This window comes from Colossoma macropomum, unplaced genomic scaffold (assembly GCF_904425465.1).
Source record: "Colossoma macropomum unplaced genomic scaffold, Colossoma_macropomum, whole genome shotgun sequence".
NCBI classification, from domain to species: Eukaryota; Metazoa; Chordata; class Actinopteri; order Characiformes; family Serrasalmidae; genus Colossoma; species Colossoma macropomum.
The window spans coordinates 14,702,204-14,727,562 of record NW_023494802.1 but is presented as its reverse complement, the minus strand read 5'-3'; the positions used below and the strand labels follow the sequence as shown (position 1 = coordinate 14,727,562).

Here is a 25,359-nt window from a genome sequence, read left to right as displayed (position 1 = left end):
TTTTGTTTACACTTTAATGGTGTAATTATGCAGAATTTTGGGGAAAAAATTGTTGGAATTCTGCTTTTAAACACTGATAATAAACAGGCAAACAGTGGACTCCAGAGGCCAAAAGTGAGAGGGGACATGTAGGAGTATCTCAGAAGTACAGAGACATTAAAAACATTATTTAAGAAGAATAGTGCCCTATTTAGGCAGAGAAGCCATTCGCTGTTGTCGGAAAAAAAAAACTTTGTATCTCCAAAATGGTAATTTTACAGGAAAAAGAAAAAACCTACTTTCTTTTTAATGTAAGTCAATGGAACCAGACTTTTTTCCAAGTCATTTTGGGCCATTTCTTTTGGTCCATTCTTCATTAAATTTATACACAATGTAAAGAGCAACAGGCATTTTCAAATTATGTCAAAAACTGAAAAATGACAAAAATAGATGTACAAGATTTTCTTCCGACAGCACATTGTTATGCGCACTGTGCATTATATTGGGTGCAGTGAGCAAACTGAGATTCAGAGTTTAGCTGACCGCAGCCTTTGCGAAACACAGATAGTTAACTAATGTTAGGGAAAGTCGCTTTTCGTGAAGGCAAGCCTTTGTACAAATATGTAGTTATCCAGGAAACTTACATTTTAGCAGACACTTTTTTTCAAAGCTACTTACAGTACATTAAAGACTTAAAAAACAAACAAAACAGTAGGTAGGCCTATGTGTGATCTCCTGCAACCAATGACCTTTGCATTGCTAACACCACTCTTTACCATCTGCACTGCAGTTCCACTATGGCTAAGTGATTAGCGAGAGATGAACGGTGCCTTATTTATTGCAATGGAGTCAATGAATCAGTCAGAGAGTGATTTAGTGACATTGACTCTTCTTGGTCAGTCTTCTGAGGGATCTGACAAAAAGTGGGTGTCAGAAAAGAGAGCAAAATTTGTGCGGTTTGTGTGCAATTATGAAGTTCTTCCTCTGTGGATGGAAAGCAATGCAGATGAAAGAGAGGAGGAGGGGGGGTTTGGATGGGCTGAGATAAACAGAATGTGTTTCAAGTTAGTAAAAGGACAGGAGAGGATTCATCACTGTCTCATTACAGTGGCACTGGGCAAGGACAAAGAACAGTGGAAAAGAGACAGAACAAGAAAAGACAGCCCGCAAAAAACAAAAGGAAAAACAATGGGAAGGACAGACCTTTACATTCTAAACTCTTCTCCACATTCGAGGAGTGCAGTGATTGAGCAGGAAGCGAAGACAATGCTAAGCCTGTGTGGTTGCATTCGAGGAGAAACTGAGAGAAGGTTCTGAAGAGTGGAGAAGAATGCAGAAATGAAGTTTCCATCTGTCTTGTGTGGGTGCATGTACGGTGTGTGCAGAGACAGGCAGGTATTTGAGGACGACTGATGAGAGCAGTGGCCCAGCGAGAGGTGGCATCAGAAACGCATTTTTAAATTTTTTACATGCCATTCAGAAATCGTCTGCAGTCTCTCTAAACCAGACGTATTCAAGCTTTTCACCAATGAACACTCCTTTCCAGTTTTTCGTGAACTTGGGCCAACATCAACAAACTTATCAATATGCAAACTACTGTAGCGTAGATGTACTAAAAGGAAAAACAGGTTCTTTTGGAAATGAAGCTGTGCCTTTTGTAAATGTGGTTAACTGACCTGTTGCCATGTGACTCACATGACAGCAAATTTGACCATTTATTATGCATAAAATAAACAAATATTACTAAATCGGATTGTGAAAAATAAGATCCAGCTCACAAAAATAAAAATAGTCTTATGATATAGTCATTTAAATATTTATTTTTTGCTATTTTCCACCCCCCTTGTATGCCCCCTGCAATTCCTTCACATAATGCTATATGGACGCACCCCAAGTTTGAATACTTACAGTGAAGCAAATATTTGGATGCCAAACAATATTATTGTGATTTTACTACCACAGCACATTGGATATGAAATTAAATAATGAATATGAGCTCAAAGTGCAGACTCTCAGCTTTAATTTGAGAGTATTTACATCTAAATCAAGTGACCTTTTATTTTTCTTACTTGTAAGTTAAATGAGGGAATAACACATACCTGGCCATGGAACAGCTAAGCATGGTTGTAATTTCTCCAACGTTTACCCAATTTGGATGTAAATACGCTCAAATTAAAGCTTAAGGTCGACACTGAGGTCAAGTTTATTTGAGCCCATATTCATTATTTAATTTCAAATCTAATGTGCTGTGGAAGACAGCTAAAACACCAATAATTTCGGTGTCCAAATATTTATGGAGCTGACTGTATGCTCCAAACTCACTATGTGGGAGAAGGGCTGCATGGTAGATAATGGCAACAAATAAACAGGACTAGCCTATATAACTGCTGTTCATATATCATTTGGTTTCAGAAGAATAACTGCTGTATTGTTGATTTTCCTTGGTTCCAAACTTGAAACATAATTTTATTTATGTTTTCATTTAATAACAAAATGGATTTTCAGTTTTTTTTCTTATATACGTACATTGTACAGTATATACATACATATATATATATATGTACATCTCGGCCACTCCTGGACTCTGGCCTGAGTACTAAATGCCTTGGTCTTGATTCAGACTCGAAGCATCCAGGTTTCAGTCTTAACTTGGACTCAGCTCTCGCATTCTTAACTATAGTAGCAGATTCCACAAAACCCCACACATAGGCTGCTTCAACTGTTTTTGACGTTAACATATTGTTCTAGGAGAAACCTTTGATTAGTGTAGAACCTGGACATTATGTGAAAGTTCTTTAAACTTTAAAAAGGTTCTTTACACGGCCACACTTCATTTCCACCATGTTCCTGTGCCTTGTCGTATAAGCATGATTCATCACACACACCATTTAAAAGACAAGATTCTTGTTTTTCTGTAATCTTTGACTGAAGTGTAGTTACTTTTGCTTTTTGATTTAATTTTTTGATTTAATCACCATGCACCAGTGGGTGGGGAAAAATTATATTAACCAATAAAAGCACAGTTCAGCCTCCCACCTATCACTGAGCGAATAAAATATTGATACTGTTACATGGTATGAAAGTAAAATAAGTTGGAAGTATAATTTTACATTCTGATTTACATAGACTTTAAAGAACTACCTGTAAAAGTGTTATTTAATGAGCAGCATCACTTTGAAGAATACTTGTTGGCAACTTTATTTTATGTTATTCTCTTTATTTTTAAGAATAGGTTACACAGTATGTATTAGTAATGTACATTACAATGAATATAATACTCATGGCAGGGACAGATCATGGTCTCACAAGGGCCCTGGGCACTTCAGAGGCCCCCTTTCTTAACGTCCTTTTCTTTCTTTGCTTTTATATTAGCAGCACTGTTATTCCAACACTTATGATCCATTATTGATTTTGTGCTGAAAGACAAACAGTATCAATCAGTCACGCGCTTGAAAATGCCTGTGAACCAACACGCAGAGCCTCTAACTGGCAAAAGACCCCCTTTACAACACTGCCAAAAAATATTATAGTTAGATTTTCATCAGAGAGTCACAAAGCTGCAGACTGCGGTGGCTATGTAGAATTAGCGTTAATAGTTGCTTTGAATAATTTTGTTTAAATTGTTTTTGCTATTATTGATGCCAAACTGCTGTTACTACTAATAATCATCATCATCATTATTGTTATAATAATAAGACCATTAAATTAATACACATATCAGGTAACTGTTTAATTAAATAACAAAATTGTCAGTTTAAATGTTTCAATTTTATTGCCATTTGTCTTGTCATAGCTGATTAAAATTAAAGTGGAATCATTAAAATGACTGTTGTAATTTCATATACTTTCCATTAATTTCATTATTAAAAAAATATTACAAGTAATTAATCATATAAATGATACATTCTGTGTAATTTACTTGCCACATTCATGCAAGACTCACCAGAGGGCGTCTTACTCCAGGTAAGCCTGATGCACATTTTTAAGATTCTTGTGATATAAATACAAAACTGACTGCTTTTCTATTCATTCTATTTTCTATTTATTTATTTCCCATAACTGTGTGTATACACACATCATAATGCATCATCATCCTGCAACTCAGCAGGTGCATATCATGCACAGATGGTTTAGCTTTACAGTGAATGGGCATCGTTTATAAGGGGGGGCTTTTCCCACATTTCCCCACAGAACACCACTCTCCAGCATGTGTATGGGCTGAGGAGTGTACGGACAGACAACATTCCTTCATTCATTTCATTGATTTAGTCATTTGAACATATTCCAGGGCTATTAATTCATCTAAGCATTACATCTTCAGCCGGTTGTCTCAAGACTTTGAGGCGCCTGAGGCCGCGTGGTCTGAGGCCCTCAGAGGAATTTAGCATTCAGAGCCCCCTGGGCGCTGGCCTTACTGCCCTGGTCAGTAAATCATACCTGACTTGTAGTACCATTTTTGTTCTTTTCATCAACCGAGAAACAGATTAGATGTCATTATTCAGATCTGTGAAAATGTATGACTGCACTTTGCCGCCTGTTAAAATCACACACACACAGGCAGTTGCAGGGATGTATCAGCTCGCTGTTCACCACATACATTCCTTGCTCATGATGAAACGTAATGCTGCCTTTATGTGTTCCTTGGAAGCTTTGATTTTGCACTTGCCAGTATGTCATGTGGAGAGAATTCATTTACGATGCTGAAAACTTTAATTGTTTGATCCTTATCCCTACAGCCTGTACACCCACTCAACACCTCTGCTGACATACAGCAGCAGCAGGCTATGGTTTGTCTATTACTCTTTATTAATGAGCCTAATGAAGATCATAGTATGCTTGCACACAAAGCCGGATTGTGTCCATAAGCACTAAAAGTTTATTTGATGCATCAGCTTTATGTCTTCGTACCTTCTTATATAACTTGGCTTGTTCCAGTTTCAGCTGAATGTGCTTAGACATACATACTCTAAGGCCTGCAAGCATATGCCCGCTCACGTTACATGGAATGCAGACACTGGACCAACATTGATATAACCTGCTTTTGCCTGGAAGATTTTCTGTTAATATTAATGTTAACCTGTGAAGGGTCTCCTATAACCAGCAGATGCACTGCCACGACTGTAGATTGCTAACGGAAAGGATGAGATTCAGCTGGAACTTGACATTTAAATCAAGTGTAGCAATACTGACTGTTCCTCCAAAGAAAGATTGAACTCCTTTCTTCCCCACTGAATTAAATAATGGAGGGAATTTGTGGGAGGGAAAAAAAAAAACAATCTTTGAAGCTGTGTGTAGTTTTCCAGCTAGATCTCCTGGCTTTCGAAAGTCATAATCAATACGTAGAACACAGTCACAATGGGGCTGTGATTTGTTTTGGCTTTGTATCTGAGAAATTTCTGCAGTCCAGTAACAAACACAGATGAGTTTAGACCCTGTTCCACCATGGATTGGCGGACTGATAACTGATCCGGCAACAAAGAGCAACCTATGCGCACTGAACGTTTTCTCTGTGTTTATATTAGAAGTGATGTTCTCTTCATCAGTGTATCCAATCAGGACCAGACACATATCAAGAGTTCACTGCATCATCAGCAGTGATGGTTTATATTATATGGATATTAGAAGATCATCAGCTTACGTGGACTTCGCCCAGGTTTGGTGTCTGGAGTACACAGTGTGCTGGAGAGCTTGGAATTTCATTTCCATTTAGGATTCCATTCATTTACTGCTGCAACCTGCTGACACCATGTGGTGGCACAGGTGAATTACAAGTAGAGACAAGTGTAGATCAGGGGTGGGCAACCCAAATGTCAAGAGCTATTTTGTCCTTTTACTAAAAATCAAACCAGCTTGGAAGCCACAACATTTTATGTCCATTTCACCATCTTGGCTGTAAATATGTCTCCGTATATGCTGATGTACTGGTATAGGATAAAAATATAAACGAAAGCACAGACTCAGTTTGCTCTGCTTTAAGCTTTAGCTCAGCTGTAGTCGCTTTTCTCGCGTCTCCGGCAGGAAACTTTTTCACAGAAATGTCTCTCAACGTTCGCTTTTTACGAGGCTGAAATCAGCTTCTCATTCGCCAGCTTCTTGTTCGAATATTTCCGTTCCACCTTAAATGGCGCTAGAATGTAACTGCTGCACCGTTTAAGGTGGAACGGTAATTCAAACAACAAGCTGACTTCAGCTTCGCAACTTTTTAGTGTTTGACAGTTTCTCGTTGCCGTTTTAGGAAACCTTTGAGTGCTTATAAACACAAATAAGTCAGTTTGTCTCCAAATTATCAATGTTCGTCTTAAATCTTTCTCTTTGCCATTTCGTTAGATACCAGCTAGGCGAGATTGTTGTTTACGTTGCTATGGTGACCAGCAGTCTGTGTTCCAACCTTCAGGGTTAAAGGGTGAATTAGCAGTTATAGGCTGCATTAACTCCACTGTTTAAGACCATTTATTGTTAAAACTGTGTTGAACGATCAGCAGAGCTTTGTTTTACTGCTAACGGAGGATTATTTTATTTTTACTTAAAAATCTAATTCTGCAATTAGCAATTCCGCAACAGGGCAGTAAAAGAGATGCATGCGGCTCCAGAGCCATATGTTGCTGACCCCTGGTACAGATAATAGTGGGCTGAACGATATCATCATGATAAGTTCAGTTATGATACTGAGTTTACTGCTGGTAGCAGTATTTCTGGAAAATTGCATGCATCAAAGACAAATTCCCTGCCAAATGTAGAGAGGCTGCAACAACCAGTGCATAGCAAAGTAGCTGACTTATTTTTACCAGTTGATTTTTCCTTCTGTTCTTAGTTTATTTTTAATCAATAGTTTTATTCTTGCAAATGCTAAGTTAAAAAAAAACAAACTTTTGAGATAAAAACAGATGCACTTTGTAATGCAGTGAAACCTTCACATCAAGTCTAATGTGATTTTTTTTTTAAACACTTGCGTTAAGAAGACAAAAGAGGATGGAGAAATTGATTCCATGAGTAGTAAAGAATTTATACTTTTGTTTTTTTAAGAACTGCAACTGCACACGCACACTGGGTAAGACCTCCTTCTACAGTCTAGGATACACCTAGATAAACAAACAAATAAATACATGTGCAAATGGCTATAAACAGTTTCTAAATTGTACCAAGTTACTGTCTGCCATTCAGCTTCAGTTTGCCACATAATTTTTGTAACCTCTGCATTTTCATGGTTTACATGTTGCTTGTCATACGAGCTTTTCTACTCTGCCACACGCAAGATGAGCTGTACAGTACAGACAGCCGAACTGGCTTTAATTTAAAAAAATTTACACACCATCAAAGTCCATCAGTTTCTGATTCTATGGAGGGGGGTGCATTTTTGTCCATAGAAATAGGACTTTGACATAAACATTTACAACCCCATTTCCAAAAAAGTTGGAATGCTGTGCAAAATGCAAATAAAAAAATGCAATGTGCAAATCATTTAACCCCTATATTTAATTAAAAATAACCCCTATATTTAATTAAAAATAACCCCTATATTTAATTAAAAATACAAAGACAACATATCAAATGTTGAAACTGAGAAATTTTATTGTTTTTTGATTTAATTTAATTTTATGCCAACACCACCTTCCAAAAAAGTTGGGCTGGGGGCAACAAAAGGCTGGTAAAGTTGTGTAATGCTAGAAAAAAAAACACCTGGTGGTTAATTGGCAACAGGTCAGTAACATGATTGGGTATAAAAGAGCATCCCAGAGAGGCTGAGTCTTTCAGAAGTAAAGATGAGGAGGGGTTCACCACTCTGTGAAAGACTGCACCATCAAATAGTGCAACAACTCAAGAATAACGTTTCTCAACATGAAACAGCAAAGAACTTGTGCTTTCCATCATCTACAGTACATAATAACATTAAAAGATTCAGGGAATCTGGAGAAATCTCTGTATGCAAGGGACAAGGCTAAAAACCAGTATTTGCTGGCCATGATCTTTGGGCCCTCAGGCTGCACTGCATTAAAAACAGACATGATTCTGTAGTGGAAATCACTGCATGGGCTCAGGAACACTTCTGAAAAACACTGTCTGTGAACACAGTTGGTCACTGCATCCACAAATTAAAGTATATAATGCAAGAAGAAACTGTATATAAACAGGATACAGAAACACCACTGCCTTCTCTGGGCCTGAGCTCATTTAAAATGGACTGAGGTGAAGTGGAAAAGCGTCCTGTGGTCTGACGAATCAACATTTGAAATTCTTTTTGGAAATCATGGTCACTGTGTCCTCTGAGCTAAAGACCACTCAGCTTGTTATCAGTGCACAGTTCAAAAGCCAGTATTCATGATGGTATAGGGGTACATTAGTGCACATGGTATGGGTGACGTGCACATCTGTGAAGGCACCACTGATGCTTAATGATATATACAGGTTTTGGCAACATATGCTTCCATCCAGGCGACGTCTTTTTCAAGGAACGCCTTAATGAAATGATCATTTCAGCAAGACAATGCCAAGCTACATGCTGCATGTACAACAGCATGGCAATAAAATTTCTCAGTTTTAACATTTGATATTTTGTCTATTTTGTAGTATTTTCCTTCAAAAATATTGTTTACATGACTTGCATATCATTGCATTTTATTTTTATTTACATTCTGCACAGCATTCCAACATTTTTGGAAATGGGGTTGTAATTTGCATCCAGTTTTGCTGGTGTACTTTGTTCTAATCTCCGAATCGCATTATAAACTACGCATAATGAAATGTCTTCAAATATCATGATGCCATACTTTTGCCATATCGCCCACTCTCAGCTACAGATATCTGACATGAACACGATAAAATGTCCCACTGATTGAATAAATAGAAGAGACAGTTTAGAGAAACTACAATGATTGTTTTATTGTCTTGAGATGGCATATAAATCAGTGACAAACTCTAAGCCAGTTGAATAGACTTGAGTAGATCAGGGTCCACTCCTCCTTTCCAGTAACATCAGCTTCTCCCATCCCCGTTATCAGGTTTAAAGGGAAATGCATCATTATCAGGAGGAGCAGCGCTTCTGTTCTACTGCAGCTATTCAGCTAACATCTCTGGCATCCTGGACTCACCAGTCAGATCAAAGAGAGCTGCTCAACCCTCTCTCTGATACACGGGAAGGAGCCAGATTACCATTCCACTACTGATTCAAACGAAAAGAATGTTATGCATGGAGTGGAGTAACAATGCACACCTCAGAATTAAGAGGACAACCAACCCTTCAACAAATCTAACACGTCATACAAAAACCAGGCACACGCTTCCCCCTAAAGCTACCGCGGATTACACACCTAATGAAAACCGATTCAGCATTGCTAGCTGTGACTTCATTGTAAAACCTCAAAGCTAACTTAACCTAAGCTTGAAGCATTCTGTAGACCTGAAGAATGCCTAGCTACTTTTTAACCATCCCTGACGTTTATGCAACTACATGAGAAAGTGGACATGATCAGAACATACACAGAAAGGCAATAGGAAAAAAACAAAAAAACAAAAAAAAACAAAACAACCTTTCCTAATTTGAACGATTGCATTCAACTCTGACGCAATTATACAATTAAATATCAAATAAATTAAATACACCCACGTCGAAGATTATTTGGAACATTTTGTTTGGTTTGATTTGATCATGTTTGAGTACCCGAAGGCAGGGGTGTCCAATCTGATCTGCAAAGAGCTCGTGTGGTTGCAGGTTTTCATTCCAAAAACTGAGAAGCTCACATGAACTGTTTGAAGACTGAGACCAAATGACTAAATTGGTACAATCAATTGTGTCCTGATTCAAATGAAAACCTGCAGCCACACCAGCCCTTTGCGTACAAGATTAGACACGCCTGCATTAAGATATGCTGCTTGGATGTAAACACTTGGCTTTGATTGTCAGAGAAAAATGCATTTGATCTGAAATGTCTTGACTTTTCAGAAACAAGATGGACTGTTTATAGCTGGAAAAAGTGCCTAAAAAAGCCATCAATGTTAGAGTTTAAACAAAGGCAATTTAACCGTCACCTGACCAACCCACAAGAAGAGTGGAAAGACAGAATGCCAAAAAGAAGCAAGTGACCAGGAGAGGAAAACAACCAGACATACTATAACATGTAGGACTGACCCTGGCTTTTCTACAGCTTGACTGAAAGTGGATGAAAAAAAAGAAAAAACAAACAAAAAGGTAGCAAGTGAAGCAATGAATGACGTGTTTGCTGTCCGTTTCATTTCCCACCAGGTAAAAGGAAAGATTTTTTTGGTCTGTTGCTCTCAACCCATCGGCTGAACAGGGAGAAGAAATGAACAGCAGAGTGAACACAAAAGATCCCCCCCTCTCATATTCCCTCCAACACACACTTGCACTGTCTGACACCTTCGCACACACATTCACACAAACATTTGCACAATTCCAGTCTTACTAAACCATGTCACACCTTCCACAAGCACACAAGCATGCACACACACACACACGCACACACACTCTCAGAGAGACCACATCCACAGAGTGGGGGCTAAGAAAAAAGAAAATGTGAAGATGAGAGACAGTCCTATCACACTCCTATTGTATTCTACACTGTAGAGGCTGCACCACTATGCCTGGGTGGGCTGTGTCTCAGGGCTGGCGTTGTTGTTGTTGCCCTCCTGTGTATTGGCCACAGCACCGCGGTACGGCACCTCGATGATGCGAGGCTTGTCGATGATGCGGGCGCAGCGGTTGCCCTTCTCCACAATGCCAATGATCCAAGCCTGCTGACCGTCACCCACACCTCCATCCTGGCCCAGTGATGAGCTCCGGCTAGCCTTCATCTCTGCACAGAATCGCGCCGCCTGTTCCCGTGGCAGGCAGATCAGGAGCCCACCTGAAAGACACATAAAAAGGAGACTTAAGCATTTGAAGCATTTCAGTGATTTCTAGTGGCTAGCTGTAGATGTCTTAGCATGGCATCTTGCATAGAGTGACACCTTTTTTTGTTCACTGATACATTTCAATAAAGAAAAATCATGTAGCTTTTCAAATGTATATTTGTTTGAAACGTATTATCAAAACCTAAATAAACCTCACCTATAAACCTATTAACAAACATAAAAGCCTAAACAGTTTACACCTAAACAAATCTTTTACTCCACTGTGCTTGCTTAATGCGACAACTCCAGTGTCTAGACTACTGAAAGCTTTCCCCTTTGTCAAACCTTATGGAAAGCCCTTGATAGCAGCATTTTCAAGGTACCAACAGCAGGGTAGCAATAATAGCCAAGATAGCCATCTAGCTACAACCATTATCTAGAACAGAAGACTTCAATTCTGGATTTCAAATCAAGTGTCCAGTCCTGGTTTTGGTAATCACTGGTAATTAACTAAACTGCTGATAAAACTGGCCACCTAGTGTCAAACCTACCAGTGATTACAAAAGCCAGGACCAAAATCTAGGTTCAAAGTCTGTATTTGAAGACTTGCACCTAGCTAACATCACCTAATGGAAATATGATGTCTGACTTGACAACACTGCCCCAAACATTTTTTTGGTAGAGATACACTTTTGAAAAGGCACTACAGAAACTAATAAATGATCAAAAGAATACATGATCAATACCTGATCATTTTTCTGCAATTTTGTGTGATAAATACTTTTTAAAGTATTTCCACACCTTTTTCAGTTTTAGAACAATTTCTATCTGCCTCCGATTTTCAATTCAGCCACTACTGATTTGTGATAAACACAAAACTGATTTAAAACAGATCTAAACTTCAACTGTTTCAAAATTCATAATTAGAGACATCCTTTTTATAAAAGTCATGTGCTTGTGTGTAATCCATTGCTCTGACCTGATGTCTCTGAGGAGGTCCCTTGCAGCAAGCCGAACAGGTTCCCCCCAGCCTTACTGATCGCAGCCATCTTAGCAATTATGGGCAGGTTGTGGATGACGAAGGCCACGTCATTGCGCTGCTGCTTCGCCAGATTCTGCGCATGCCCAAGGATCCCGAAGCCTGTGACGTCTGTGGCAGCATGTGCGTTGAACTTGTGCATTAGCGCAGCAGCTAAACAGAAACAGTAACCAATAACAGATTTAAATAATTCCACAAGTTTCTCTTCAATCATTTACTAACTCAATAGTTTTTATCTCACATGTGTTCTGAGCAAGCCACAAACTGCTTCAACTATTACTGTGGAAGATAAACATAAAAGAACCTCAGTCTAAAGATGTCTTGAAATATGCAAGCACTGCACACTTAATGTTACCTGAGGGAAAACATCTGATTCAGAAGCTTATTACTAGTCGACTAAAAAGCTGTTTTAAATATTAGAAACACTAAAACGCTCAGTGTGGATGCACCTCAGAACCAACACTGTGAAACTGTGTTCTGCGAAGCCAGAAGCCATAAATTAAACACTCAAAATACCTCAACAAATTTCAATTACCCTGTAAAAAGTGGTGAAAAAGCACACCGGAATAAAATTACAAAATTAAGTTATACTGAAAACATAACCTAAGTGCTCAATGTGAATAATGTCTAGAGAGAGACAAAGAGGCTTTGAGTTGCCATGAAGTGTTTCAGTTCTTCACTTACATTCCACAATCGAGGCATTTTAAGTGATGGACAATAGTGAGTCTGTAGGACTTATTCCTCGAAATGGGAAAATGACTTTGCTGGAAATATTTCGATCTACCACATTACTAACAGTAGTCTTTGCCCTAGTCATGTTTATATATTTATATATAATTAGAGTAAGTCCTCTCTGTTGTATTACCAGTGCGGTTGAGTGTAGCCATGTTGAGCATGGCCTCCTGATAAGCCTGCTCCACTTCCTCCTTCGAGATCACCAACTTGATCTTGTTCCATTTTTCTGGCTGATGGAGAAAAAAAAATAAAGAGAATAAGAGGATAAGAAGAAGCCACAGACACACAGAAGACACAGTGCGCTGCTGTGAAGGTGATGTAGAGCTCTCTTACAATGTCCAGCCACTGATGAGCGTTGACAGCTACTTGGGTTCCGAGAGGTTTGGTGAGAACCAGCACGTCACCTGGTACAGCACCATCTGGCCTGAATACATCACAAAGCACGACGATGGGGGCATTAAGTCAGGAGTGAGAGGAGCAGTGTGCACAAAAATAAGTGGTGTGGAAAGAACAAAAAAAAGAACAGACAGCAGTGAACAGTGATGAACAGATAGAAAGGAGGCATGTAATACACTCACATGATGAAATCATTGGGCTGGCACACCACAGTGGCCACACCACCTACAATGATCCAGGGGTTCATCACAGTCTGGCCGCCTGTCACTGAAGTCCCGCCCTCCTCAGCTGCATCACGGAAGCCCCTCATTATTAAGGGCATCACATGCTCCCTCTCCTGAGATAACAGTGCCACATTCAGATACTGATTAACATTAATAATCATGGAATGTGAGCAAAAAACAGCACTGATGTCATCAGGCCTGGGTTGCACCGACTGTGTGAGAGTTTGTAGTTACCTTTACTCTGGGCTTAACAAGTTAATTTTGAACTATCATTTTACTAAATTCAGTTGCACAACAAATCCTTAAGTCATCTCCTAGTGACAACGCACTAATGCATACATTGGTTTAACATGAGAATAACATTCAGAACCAATTTATAAACCCTCTACCATAGAAATGCAACAGCAATTTGCACCCATTTTTTGAATTCCATAGAAAAAAAACGTTAAAAAAATAATGAGTGATAATTGCAACAACAGAATGTGCAGCTTTTATAAATGATAGTTCAAACAGCAGGGTCAGCCTGCACATCTGGGCAGCTGCTGAGTCTCAGTGTACTGGAGGTATGGATGTTAACTTCTAATGTTATGTTTGGAACTTAAATCTCATTTTATGATTAGAGATGTAGGTAAAATCACAGCACAGCATTTAGTGTTTTAAAGCCATCTTAACCAAAAAACGTGTCTTAACTTGTTTGTCATCTTTATGATATGTGGTTTCCCCAACACTTCGACCACTTAGGGGGTGGTGTAAATATTTTCCCCTACCACTCGCCCTCTGCCTTCTCTTTGGGCGTTCATGTCTAGAGGAAGGGTGTCCTGATTCTTGTTGAGATAGAGGGGTAGGGCGAAGTCTTAGGGCTACACAGCCCTCCAAACAAAGGTTTTTCAGAGTCACACTCCAGAGTGTTATGACAAAAAAAGAAAAACCAGCAAGATAGCAGAACAAGAGACCAAAGAAACCCACGAATGTAAGTATTTTCTCTCATAACAATACAATATCCATTGTACTGTCATAGTTTTTTAACAGTATGCTAACGTCTCGGTAGCTAGCTAGCTAACTTTCCCGTTCCACCTTAAATAGTCCAGCAGGACAGACACCTAAAGCGCCAGAATGTAACTGCTGCTCCATTTCAGATGGAACAGGAAACTCTGAACGAGAAGCTGGCGAATATCTGACTTCAGCTTCATATCACCACAGAATTAGGGGTGGGCGATAATAAATAATTGCCCTCGCCCCTCTTTGAAGGTTATATGATTCCCTAAATGTAACTAAAGCCCAGCAGTGAGGTTGCTGAACTTCACTCTCCTTTGCTGTCCCTGCAGACTGGCAGAGCAGTGCTAGTAGCCTGTTAATGAAGTAATGTTCTTTTTTTATTTGAGGAGATTTCAACCACTACCCCTTGTAATTCAGTTCCAAGGGGCAAGGTGACACTCGAAAACAAGGGGCAGGGGTAAAAATAAGAAATGGGATTGGGCCTTAATAACAAATAAGCCCACTGTAAGAACTAATATGTGTGGAGCAAGTCTGTTACGTTTGGTACTGCGTTAACCTGAACTTAGTAAACATCTGAAATTATTTTTAAAAATAAATAAATAATAAAAAGTTACTAGTATACATTTGAACTTGTACACGGATGTTGCAACTGATGCCATATCTGCCACTGTCCATTGTCCACTGTTAATTAATAAATAATTACAACTTCTATTTCTATAGCGGCTTTAACAAAAACGAGAAAAAACAAAAATAACAAACAATATGACTAAAAAAGGACTAAGTGATCATATTCACTCTATTCATGCTGCCTTTGCTTGAAATGAACACTAAACATGGCCCAGTGCTCATTAGTCATGCAGTGTGATGTAATCTTTTGGATACTTGCATAAAGGTCCACTGAACATACAGAAGAGTGTCATTATGCAAAGAAGAATGGTTTACATAGCAGGAATCACTGAATTACTGCACTACTGTATATGGAAAACAACCCTGGCTGCACAAAAAAAAGGTTAAATGAATAATTCATAGCTCACCTTGTCATTCATTTTCTGGCTGATACTGAGTAGCATCAGCATGTTATCGCACTCAGTGATGCCCATGGCGTACAGATCACTCAGCACATTCGCACAGGCAATTCGACCCTGACACCAAGTGGGGAACAATATGTTTTATTAGTGCTAGTATATGAAAATATATAAAATGTTTAGAGCAATAACAAATAGTGAATCATTAACAAGCACTCAGACAATAGACAGTTGGGGAACTAATGAGTACAATTCAGTAATCTTTAAACTTTCCAACGTGACCGAGCCAGAGAGGAAATACTTACCATCATATATGGATCTTCAACTAAAGGATAGAAAAAATCTGTGGTCTGGATCAGGGACAGACCTCCATGTCTTAAAGGGATGACACAAGAATCCATCCCAATACCTGCAATATAGATGGGGGACATTCAGATATTTTTGGACATTCAAACTCCTGTTTATTCACATTTTAGCTCTCTTTCTAAATGAGCAGAAGAAAAAAAGTTTGCTTAACGAACAGAATATAATAAGTGTTGCTTGCATCATGCAGGTTAGTTGTCCAGCCAAGACCATTTGTGACTTATTAACAGAATCGGTGCACAGTCCACTGATACAGGATCACACTAGCCAGTAATAATTCTTGATTACAAAACTCCAAAGTTATGGTGTTGTTATGCAAATACTTTACACAAGCCCTTTTCTTCTCTTGTAAAGGATTTATCAAAGCTGTATAATGTTCACTGCAATATTTTATGAAAACCCAGTTTCTTGACCCTTGGAGATAAATTTTTCATGGTACCAAATGTCACATTACAACTGATAACAGGTCAGTTCAGGTCATGCAGGTTAATTGTCTAGCCAAGAGTGTTCATGATTTATTAACAGAAATCGGTCCACAGTTCAGTGATACAGGATCACACCAGCCAGAAATAATTCCTGATTACAAAACTCAACCGTTATGGTGTTGGTGTCATGAAAATACTTTGCACAACCCATTTTCTTATCTTATGAGGGATTTAACATAACTGTATACTGTTAACTTTAATATTTTATGTAAACCCAGTTTCTTAAACCTTTCTAGAATGAGGATACTAGAATCATTACGGTATTGGCAAATATTTGCTTCTGCATGCTTTAAAAAGTAAACATGGCACAAAAGATAGATTTGAGTGATATTTCAAACTGATTTGTGATGAAGTACTTAGGTGTTGAACTCCTGAGGAACACAATGTTTAGGTGACGCTGGGTTACTGTGCTAAAATGACTCACTCTTAAAAAAAAGATGGTTATTTAAAGGTTCATTAGTAAAGTATATTGTTATGGTGTCAAACTCATAGCAATAGAAGAACCCTTTTGGTGCTAAAAAGGTTCTGTATAGAACCATATTACAAAACATTCTCCATCCATCTAAAGAGAACCATTTCATCATGCAAACAATCATTTAAGTATGAAATGGTTCTATATAGAACTCATTTTCTTTAGTAAGGAACCCTTGAAGAACCATTTTAAGAGTATGTTTTATTCATTTTGCCGCATTTAAAACTCTCTACAAATCGGTTACATTTCTCTGAAACACTAATGCAGGTGGATCTATAACCACCTACGTTTTATACGTGTTTATGTCCTGAAATCGGCAGATAAGCATGTAATATATCGCGTAAAATACCGCATGTCGGCATCGACACAGTTCCCATATGGGTGCATAGCTACATTTAGAGATGTAGCTCATTCAGCACCACAGACAGACAATGCATGTTTGTAACTGTCTACAAAGACACTGCAGCCGCTAACACCATCACTAACACCATCACCTAGAACAGTCCTCCCCCATCTAGATGTACGTTAACCTGACTAAACCAGCTGCCAGTTTAGTAGTTCCTTTGTTTTTATTAACGTATGTGGATCTGCATGTTTCCCTCCGTCTCAGTGTATAAACTTACATCATCGTGTACGTAACAACATAAAAACTGCATTTACAGGCACGTGCGGTTACTACGGTTAGCCAGCTGGCTAGCATCGTTAGCGAGCCGCGTTAGCAGCACCGCAGCCTTAGCCTACCTAACCGGGGGCCGTGTGAAACCGGACCGAGGTGGCCGAACTCGGAGGTCTCTTCCCCGCCTTCTCCTGTCCTCCCATCCTGTCCGGCCTGACGGTCGGACTCAAGTCCCTGCAGGAGTTTGAGCAGAGTCTCCTGCGGGACTTTACAGCCTCATCCCTTCATGTCGGAGAAGGCCGTGAGGCGAAAGGGGCGCTCCAGGCCGTGCTCCTCCGGGTGAAGGGCCTGGTAGCCGGGCGGGTAAAAGGCCGCATATCCTCCCGCCCCGCACGACTCCATCGGCGGGGTTGGCGGATCCAAACCAGACATGACGCTAATAGACTTATTCGCTCCTCATTCAGACGGGACCGGAGCAGGTGTTACGTCCCAAGCTGCCGAATAGGGGAGTGTTTAGTGCTGCAGCTACGGTTTTGACTTGGGTGACTAAAAGCGCGGGCTACACCATTTCACTCTGGAGACAGGTGGTTTCGTACACTGGCCTGAACAGCTTTACAGATAATTGGTCTTTAATAATGAAGTCGTTTATGGTCTGATTGTTGCATTGTGACTACACAAAGTATCAGCAAGCGTGACAAAATGGATTGAGACTGAAGTGACTTCAATGTGATAGGTTTTTGTGAAACCCACCGATTTCAAATGGTATGGTCCGCCCGCTGTCTCCAAGCAGTAGACCGTTGTAGTCGAGCGTCATTCTGTAGTCCTCGTTATGCCCATATTAGAAACTCCGGGATTTCATAAAATCGCCTCTGTCCCACCCTGTGTTAAATAAAAATGTTCAGAACCCGATACGTTTTGTTCTGTGTACATTGTTCTCCCGAATACCACTGGATCCTCCTAATTACGAGGTCGTCAAGAGCTATAATACTAATATTGCTACAAGCGAGCTAAAGCTACTGCGCATCAATTTGATGTCACTAAGCTACACGAAACTAAGGCGGGCTGTGCCGCTGCTCTGACGAGCTGCGCTACCTTATCGAAATCTTCTACCGTAGAGCATAATTACAGGTATACCCGTAAATAAAACCTCTAGGTGGGACATTTTGATAGGCTAAAACTCCTCATCAGAAATACTACCCGTGTTAAAACTACGAGGCTGAATTTAGCTTCTTTTTTCGCAGCTTCTTGTTTGAATGTTCCCGTTCCACCTTAAATGGTGCAGCAGCTATGACTAGCTAAAAAAAATAACATAAGCAAAAAGACAAAATACTGACCTGTCGGTTCTGTGAAACAGCAAAAATAAGTTAATGTTACTCTGTTAAGCGAAAACAGGGAAAACTCCTTATATCATGCCTTTCAACCCTCCATGAAGCTGAAGTCAGTTTCTTTTTCGCCGGTTGCTTGTTAGAATTTTCCCGTTCCACCTTAAATGGCGCAGCAGTTCAGAACGTGACTTCTGCGCCGCTTAAGGTGGAACGGAAAAAGTCGAACAAAAAGCTGGTGAATGTCCAGAGAAAATGTCCTCAGTAAAATGTTACCAGCATTAAAATAATAATTAAGATATTCTGGCAGCCGAAATCAGTTTATCAGCAGGTGATAACCTGCTTAAGGAGGCTGCCAGTCTAATGACGTGGATTCAGTGCGCAGTAGCTTTAGCTTAGCAATATTCATATTTCAACTCTTTAACGACCTCGTAATTCAGAGGATCCAGTGGTATTCGAGAGAAGAATGTTCACAGGACAAAACGTATCGGGTTTTGAACATTTTTTCAACACAGGGGGCGCTAGAGCCGATTTTTCGCAAACCCTATTCATTCTGGCCATAGAGAAATGGAGCTCAGACCCGGAGTTCCTAATATGGGCATAAAAGCATGGCGCCGACTACAAAATGACGACACGTCTACAGTGGTCTATATTAGACCGCTGTAGTCTAGTGTCATTCTGTAGTCCGCGTTATGCCCATATTAGGAACTCCGGGTCAGTGCTTGACGTCTCTATAGCCACAATGAACGGGGTATTCAAAAAATCGCCTATATTGCACCCTGTGGTAAATAAACAGTGGTGGACGAAGTACACAAATCATGTACTCGAGTTAAAGTAGAGATACCCAAGGTAAAATATGACTCGAGTAAAAGTAGAAGTTCCTCCCTTTAGACCTCCACTTGAGTAAAAGTACAAAAGTATTTGCCTTCAAATGTACTTAAGTATCGAAAGTAAAAGTACCAAAAGATTAATTAACTTAAATGCAACTTAGTTACAAGTTTAATACAAACTTGCTTTAAACACAGGTTCACAAATGTGTTTTCCTTTACTATATTGCATCTGTAGGTCTCTGTTCATGAACATCAACTAGCCAAAACAAATTTACTATAAAATGAAAGTGTTTGTATAAATACAGAAAGGACAATGCCAGTCAAAACTGCATATGTGTACATATTTCTATATTGTGGTCTATTTACACAAAGTTAGGTTAGAGTCAGGAGTTTCTTCCATCATTTCTGTTGGAATAGACACTCTCAAAATTTTACACTGCTGCACTGGCATTGAACCGTATGCTTACACTGGGTCGGTATGTCCAACAGGTCAAAACAACCTCAAAACAAAGTGCGCGCTGTGCCCTGATTGGTGTTCTTGCTTCGCGCTTCTTTTGTTTTGATGTTACGTTTTTATACACACAAAAGCAAAAAGGAATGACTTTGCATAATGCTTTGCATTGATGATTTTGCATAATATGTATTGGAGTAAAAAGTAAGATATTTGACTGAAATGTAGTGGAGTGAAAGTAAAAAGTCACCCAAAGTGGAAATACTTCAGTAAAGTACAGATACACAAAAAACTACTTTAGTACAGTAACGAATTACATTTACTTCGTTACTGTCCACATTTTGTCATGTGTACATTTTTCTCCAGACTATCACTGGATCTCTGAATTACGAGGTAGTTAAAGAGTCTTAATAATAATTTTGCTACCTGCAAGCTAAAGCTACTGCGCATCAATTTGATGTCACTAAGCTACAGGAAAGGCCTCTGGTTAGGCGGACTGTGAATATGTTCTGTTTAAGTGTAGCAGATTATCAAAATATCCCACCGTACCGCAAATTTATAGGTATGCCTACTTATATTTATAGGTATACTACCTCTAGGTAGTTTATTTCAATAGCCTAAAACTCCTTATTAAAACGCTACCAGTGTTGGGGCTGAATTTAGCTTCTTTTTACTTAGCGTCTGGTTTTCCTGATCTACCTTAAATGGCAGCAGTTGTGATTAGCTGTTGAAAACAATACTGACCTGTTGGTTCTGTGAAACAGCAGAAATAAGTAAAAAGTTAGCTACTTACTTGTCAAGCAGAAACAGTGCAACCTGCACATATCATTCATTTCAACTCTATAAAGCTGAATCTAATCAGCTGCTTGTTCAAATTTTTTGCTGTACCATTTAAGCTGTAACGGGAAAAGTTCAACAAGAAGCTGTCGAATGTCCTGAGAAAATGTTATCAGCATTAAAATAATAATTAGGATAATTTTCATCTGCCCTCAGCCTGTGCATGGAAATACACTACCACACTGGCAAAGCATGCTGGTTTGCTCGGTTTTAAGGAAGCTGCCAGTCTAGTGACATCAATTCAGTGCGCAGTAGCATTAGCTTACATGTAACAACATGCATATTTCAACTATATTAATGACATCGTATGTCCTCGTAGGACAAAACGTATCAGCTTTGGGACATTTTTGATTATAACAGGATGCAAAAGAGGCAGTTTTCAAAAACTCCATTCATTCTTCTCAAAGAAGATTATATGAGCACAAGATCATGGCTTCCACTACAAAATGACATCTGAAATGTCGCTTTTGGATTTATTTGGAACTGGGACCAAAGAAAATTAAAAATAAATAAATAAAATAATAACAACAATACAAATAAACTCAGTCAAGGTAAAAATGTTTATTTTATTCAATGAATTTCATTGATATGCAGACATTTCAAACACCAGAATGTGACCACACATTATCAGCACCGTAGCAAATCTAATAATAGCCGTAACACTGGCCATCAGGCTTGAGCAAACTGCTCACTGCACTGTGAGTACTCCGTTCAATTAGAAGTACTGGCAATATAAACCTGTAAAGAAGTACAGCACATGTTGCTTCTCTGTCTATTTAGCACTTGAGGTTCTTATGCCTGAATTGAGCTTTTAGTGCTGTAGGCCAGGTAGTACAAAATAATGCCAATGACAGCAGCCAAGACCTCAGTGGACACCCAAGGACCACTCCATGCACCCTAAAATAGACAATGAACAAGTTAGGGCTGGGCACAGATGCTGTTGGTAGAATCGCAATAGAAGCACACCAGGACTTTATTGGTGCTTAGTACAGGTACTCACCCTGTGATCTACGTTAACAGTAAACAGGGGTTTAATGGCTTCAACATCTTCATTATTTCTTTGTGCCTGAAAGACCACAATGTTTACCATTAGAACCATTTAATAAAAATGTCAAACAGTTGTTTTTTCAGCACATTGAGAATCTTTTACATAACGTTACACAAGAACACACCTTGCGCAGGGCGCTGTAGGACTCCTCATCAAAGAACTTCACTTGATATGTGCCAGAGCTGGCCTGTTTGTGGGCAATGCTCCAGGAAACCTAAGGAACATACACAACGGTTAATTACATGTGGCCATACACAAAGACCTTGAATGAGGTTCACATGAAAAACGAACCTGATATTTTCCAACATCCTGGCCTCTGGTCACAGGAAACTGCTTGCCATTGACATCTGCATAAAGGGCAACGCTCTGGTTGTGGATAAAAGAGAAAGAAGGGTTCCAGCAAAGTCTGATTAGATTATAAACTTCATCACTCGTAACCCGTTAACTTTTCTAGTGTGTCTTTCACTGTTATGTTTTCCTTTTACTTTAAAGGCATCAGACAGATGTTTAGATTGGACTGATATCTCAAACTAATATCTGATGATGTATTTATATCAGAATCTTTACTACTGCACTAAAATGTCTGAATATATTTGTCTGTCTCAATGGCTAATCCAGGTCTATGTTGTCCCAAATTCAACATTTTAGAAAAAGGTATGTATCGGCAGATATGTACATAAATACTGGCCCATATTGGCCAATATTAGTTGTCAGTTTTGTAATGTTACGGTTATCCCTAGATTATTAATCTAGGAAGCAAGCGGACAGCGTTTCCAACTCAGGATGTGTGCCCTGGGGGTGTTTATACCCATGCGGGATGGAGGTGTTTCCAATCCCAAGGCAGCTACAGGTCATTTGCTTGAGCAAAAGAGAAATGAGATGATGAAACATGCTAAAAGAAAGCCTCCCCTCCTCATAAGGAGGAGTTTCTTCTTCCAGTGACAGGCAAGACAGCCCTGATCAAGCTGGTTTTGATGGTAAGGAAGATTTATGAGGATTGATTGAGGTGGAGTCGACAGTGAGCTGGCCAAAGAGTCAGAAAGTTTAACACCTTATGAGAGGCCACACATATTGTCCCGGCAACCAAGTAGGGAGTAAACTGACAGAGCATGTCATACTGCTTGCTGCCTTCAAGGCAAAACAGGCCATTAGAAGTATAAACATAAGTTTGATGCAAACTTTTAAATAAGCCTGAACAGTCCTGTCTAATAGTGACTGGGACTGTCTCACTGGCAAACTTCAGGGTCCAGTTTCGGACACAGCTGAAGCTGTGTTTAGAAAGCCCCAAGTAGCACTGACCTCTGGCCTGTACTGGGGTTTGTGCAAGTTTTTTCAGTTGTCATGGTGGAATTAGGTTTCATCAATCAGGTCATGGGGCAAGCTATCAGTTCTTTTTTTATGACTTTATTGTCTGATTCTATAATGAGATTATTACAAAGTTACATATTTGATTGAATTTACATAATTGATTGAATGAATCAGCTGTTTCCTGTATATGTGTGGTGAAGGGGGGGGGGCGGTTAAAGCTAGTGAACCGTCCTTATATTGGGAGTTCAAGACGAGCTCATTACAAAGCTGCTAAGTTGATGTTAATGCCAGTTTGGGAAGATTAACATGAGCTCACAGTGTAGATCTGACACAAATACTAGTTTCACCATAACTAGTCTGGTTCAGATCTGTAAAACAGACTGTTGGTCTTTGGATCAGAATAAAAGGGAGAAAATATTGTTTTAGAAAGCAGAAAATAACAGTGCCTCACTTAGTTAAAGGTGTTATGCAACAATACATTTACATGAACTGAGATGAGTAATAATTAAACTTGTTTCTGCCACTTTACAGTCCTCGCTGGGTTCAGGAGGTGTAGGCAGACCAAGGGAGGCACTGGTACAGGGAGGATACTGGTTATGTGGAAGCACTGTTTTTGGTGAACTTCTTGCTGAAGTTTACTGCCGATGCTTATTGATCTGTGCCTGAGCCAGCCTATATAAACACGGCCATTTTCTAGGTTGAGCAGGTCAGCTTGGCGTCAGTGGATCATGCGCACAATGAAGAAAGAAAGATCAATGTTACAGATGCAAGGCTGGCCTGCTGGTCCTAATGAGAAAGAGGGGTCTAAAACCTGCAACCTGTAAGAGCAGCTATTCTTTGCTATTTTAGCCAGTGCTTTTATGACTTCTCAAAATATCTCTCTCAAATATCTGTGTAGTTGTTCAAGAACAAATCAAAGCCAGTTCTTGCTTGTGAAGGTATTTCCATGCTGATAAAAACACCACTCACTTGCAAACACCAGTCAAAAAGTGATGTGTACAGGTTCACTGTGAATCTTTGTCCTGCTTACCTGGGCTCCATTTCCACAGGCCAGGCTCAGCTCAACAATGAAGACCGTCTCAGAGGAGATGACCGCATCAGCTGTTGTGTATGATGAGGTGGAGATGACCGGGTCTGTGCAGGTCTCAGCTGAGGAAACACACACGGATATACAAATTCATCCAAGCCAGTATCTCACTCCCAGCTATGGGAGACCCCAACCATTCACTTTACTAAAGAGCTCTTGAAGAATCATCTGTTTTAACCTCTTCAACTCCTTGAGACCACCGGTGGTTCCAAAAGGCACTATTTCATAAGCTACTTTCAAAAGGTGGGGGTCATATGAGAGCTGTAACTGTCTTCTTTCCAGTCAAATAGATGGGTAATGTAATTTTAAACCCTTATAATAAAAGCTCATCATGAATTTTTTTTGTCTACTGAAAGTCGACCCATTTTTCCACAAATCTGGGCTATAAACTATAAACAGATGGCGTCTCTTCAGTGATCTGATCTGTAAAAATTATTTTTATAAAAAATACAAAGAGCGTCTGAGATTTTTGGCTTTCAGCAGTAAATTGTAAGCATTTGGTCATGTGAATTGAGATGGAAAAACCAAAACATACCCTGGAGAATAAGAGACACAGAGACATATTTGCTTGTAGTTGGCAACAACACTGAATCAGAGCAAGTCAGTCAGAGACTGATGATACCATTAAAACCAAGTTTAAAATGTACATGTTAAACTGGCAGCAGGCTAAACATATTTTAAATATTTAAAAAGAAAAACTGATATAGTTAAATAGTTAACTACACTCTTTTCTGCCAGCCTTAACAACCCTAGTTAGCTACTAAGTTAGCTGAGTTAGTTTAAAGAGTTCAGCTGCGCTGCTAACTAACCTACAGTATCGCCCAATGACCAGAAACCAAAAAGGCAGCATAAATAAAAACAACCTACCAGCACAGAGACTCAGACAAAGAGCCAAAACTGCTCCAATTACGCGTATCATTTTGTCTTCACCTGGTCGAGCTAACCTGAAGCAAACTCAGCTTTCTAAGAGGAAGACCCATCACCGCCCAACCACTGAAATACAGACAGACACGTCATTGCTTTGCACAGTTGGTGGCGGAGGTTTGGAGTGATGCCTCAAGTGACAGCCGCCGGTATTACAGCTGCAATTAAGAACAGGCATCATACACACCGACCAGCCATAACATTAAAACCACCCCCTTTTTTCTACACTCATTGTCAATATTATCGGCTCAACCTAACACAAAGGTGCACTTTGTAGTTCTACAATTACAGACTGAAGTCCACCTGTTTTTCTGCGTAGTTTGTTAGCCCCCTTTACTCTGTTGTTCAATGGCCAAGGCCCCCCTTGGGACCACCAC

The 25,359-nt window shown here is 39.6% G+C and overlaps 2 protein-coding genes across 2 annotated transcripts; both read right to left on the bottom strand.

Annotated features, from left to right (window-relative positions):
- Nucleotides 1-8,830: 8,830 nt before the first annotated feature.
- sephs3 (selenophosphate synthetase 3) lies at nucleotides 8,831-17,709 on the bottom strand. The gene is made up of 8 exons (XM_036590696.1): nucleotides 17,301-17,709; nucleotides 15,545-15,648; nucleotides 15,249-15,356; nucleotides 13,177-13,331; nucleotides 12,932-13,022; nucleotides 12,729-12,828; nucleotides 11,804-12,016; nucleotides 8,831-10,838 (listed from the first exon to the last, which is right to left on the bottom strand). The coding sequence occupies exons 1-8, from the start codon at nucleotides 17,605-17,607 to the stop codon at nucleotides 10,570-10,572; spliced, it is 1,347 nt and encodes a 448-aa protein (XP_036446589.1). The 5' UTR covers nucleotides 17,608-17,709; the 3' UTR covers nucleotides 8,831-10,569.
- Nucleotides 17,710-21,156: 3,447 nt separating this feature from the next.
- On the bottom strand, nucleotides 21,157-25,083 carry ssr4 (signal sequence receptor, delta). The gene is made up of 6 exons (XM_036590813.1): nucleotides 24,926-25,083; nucleotides 24,002-24,120; nucleotides 21,955-22,029; nucleotides 21,788-21,877; nucleotides 21,616-21,681; nucleotides 21,157-21,512 (listed from the first exon to the last, which is right to left on the bottom strand). Exons 1-6 carry the CDS (start codon nucleotides 24,975-24,977, stop codon nucleotides 21,408-21,410), a joined length of 507 nt encoding a protein of 168 aa, XP_036446706.1. The 5' UTR covers nucleotides 24,978-25,083; the 3' UTR covers nucleotides 21,157-21,407.
- Between the last annotated feature and the right edge of the window lie 276 nt (nucleotides 25,084-25,359).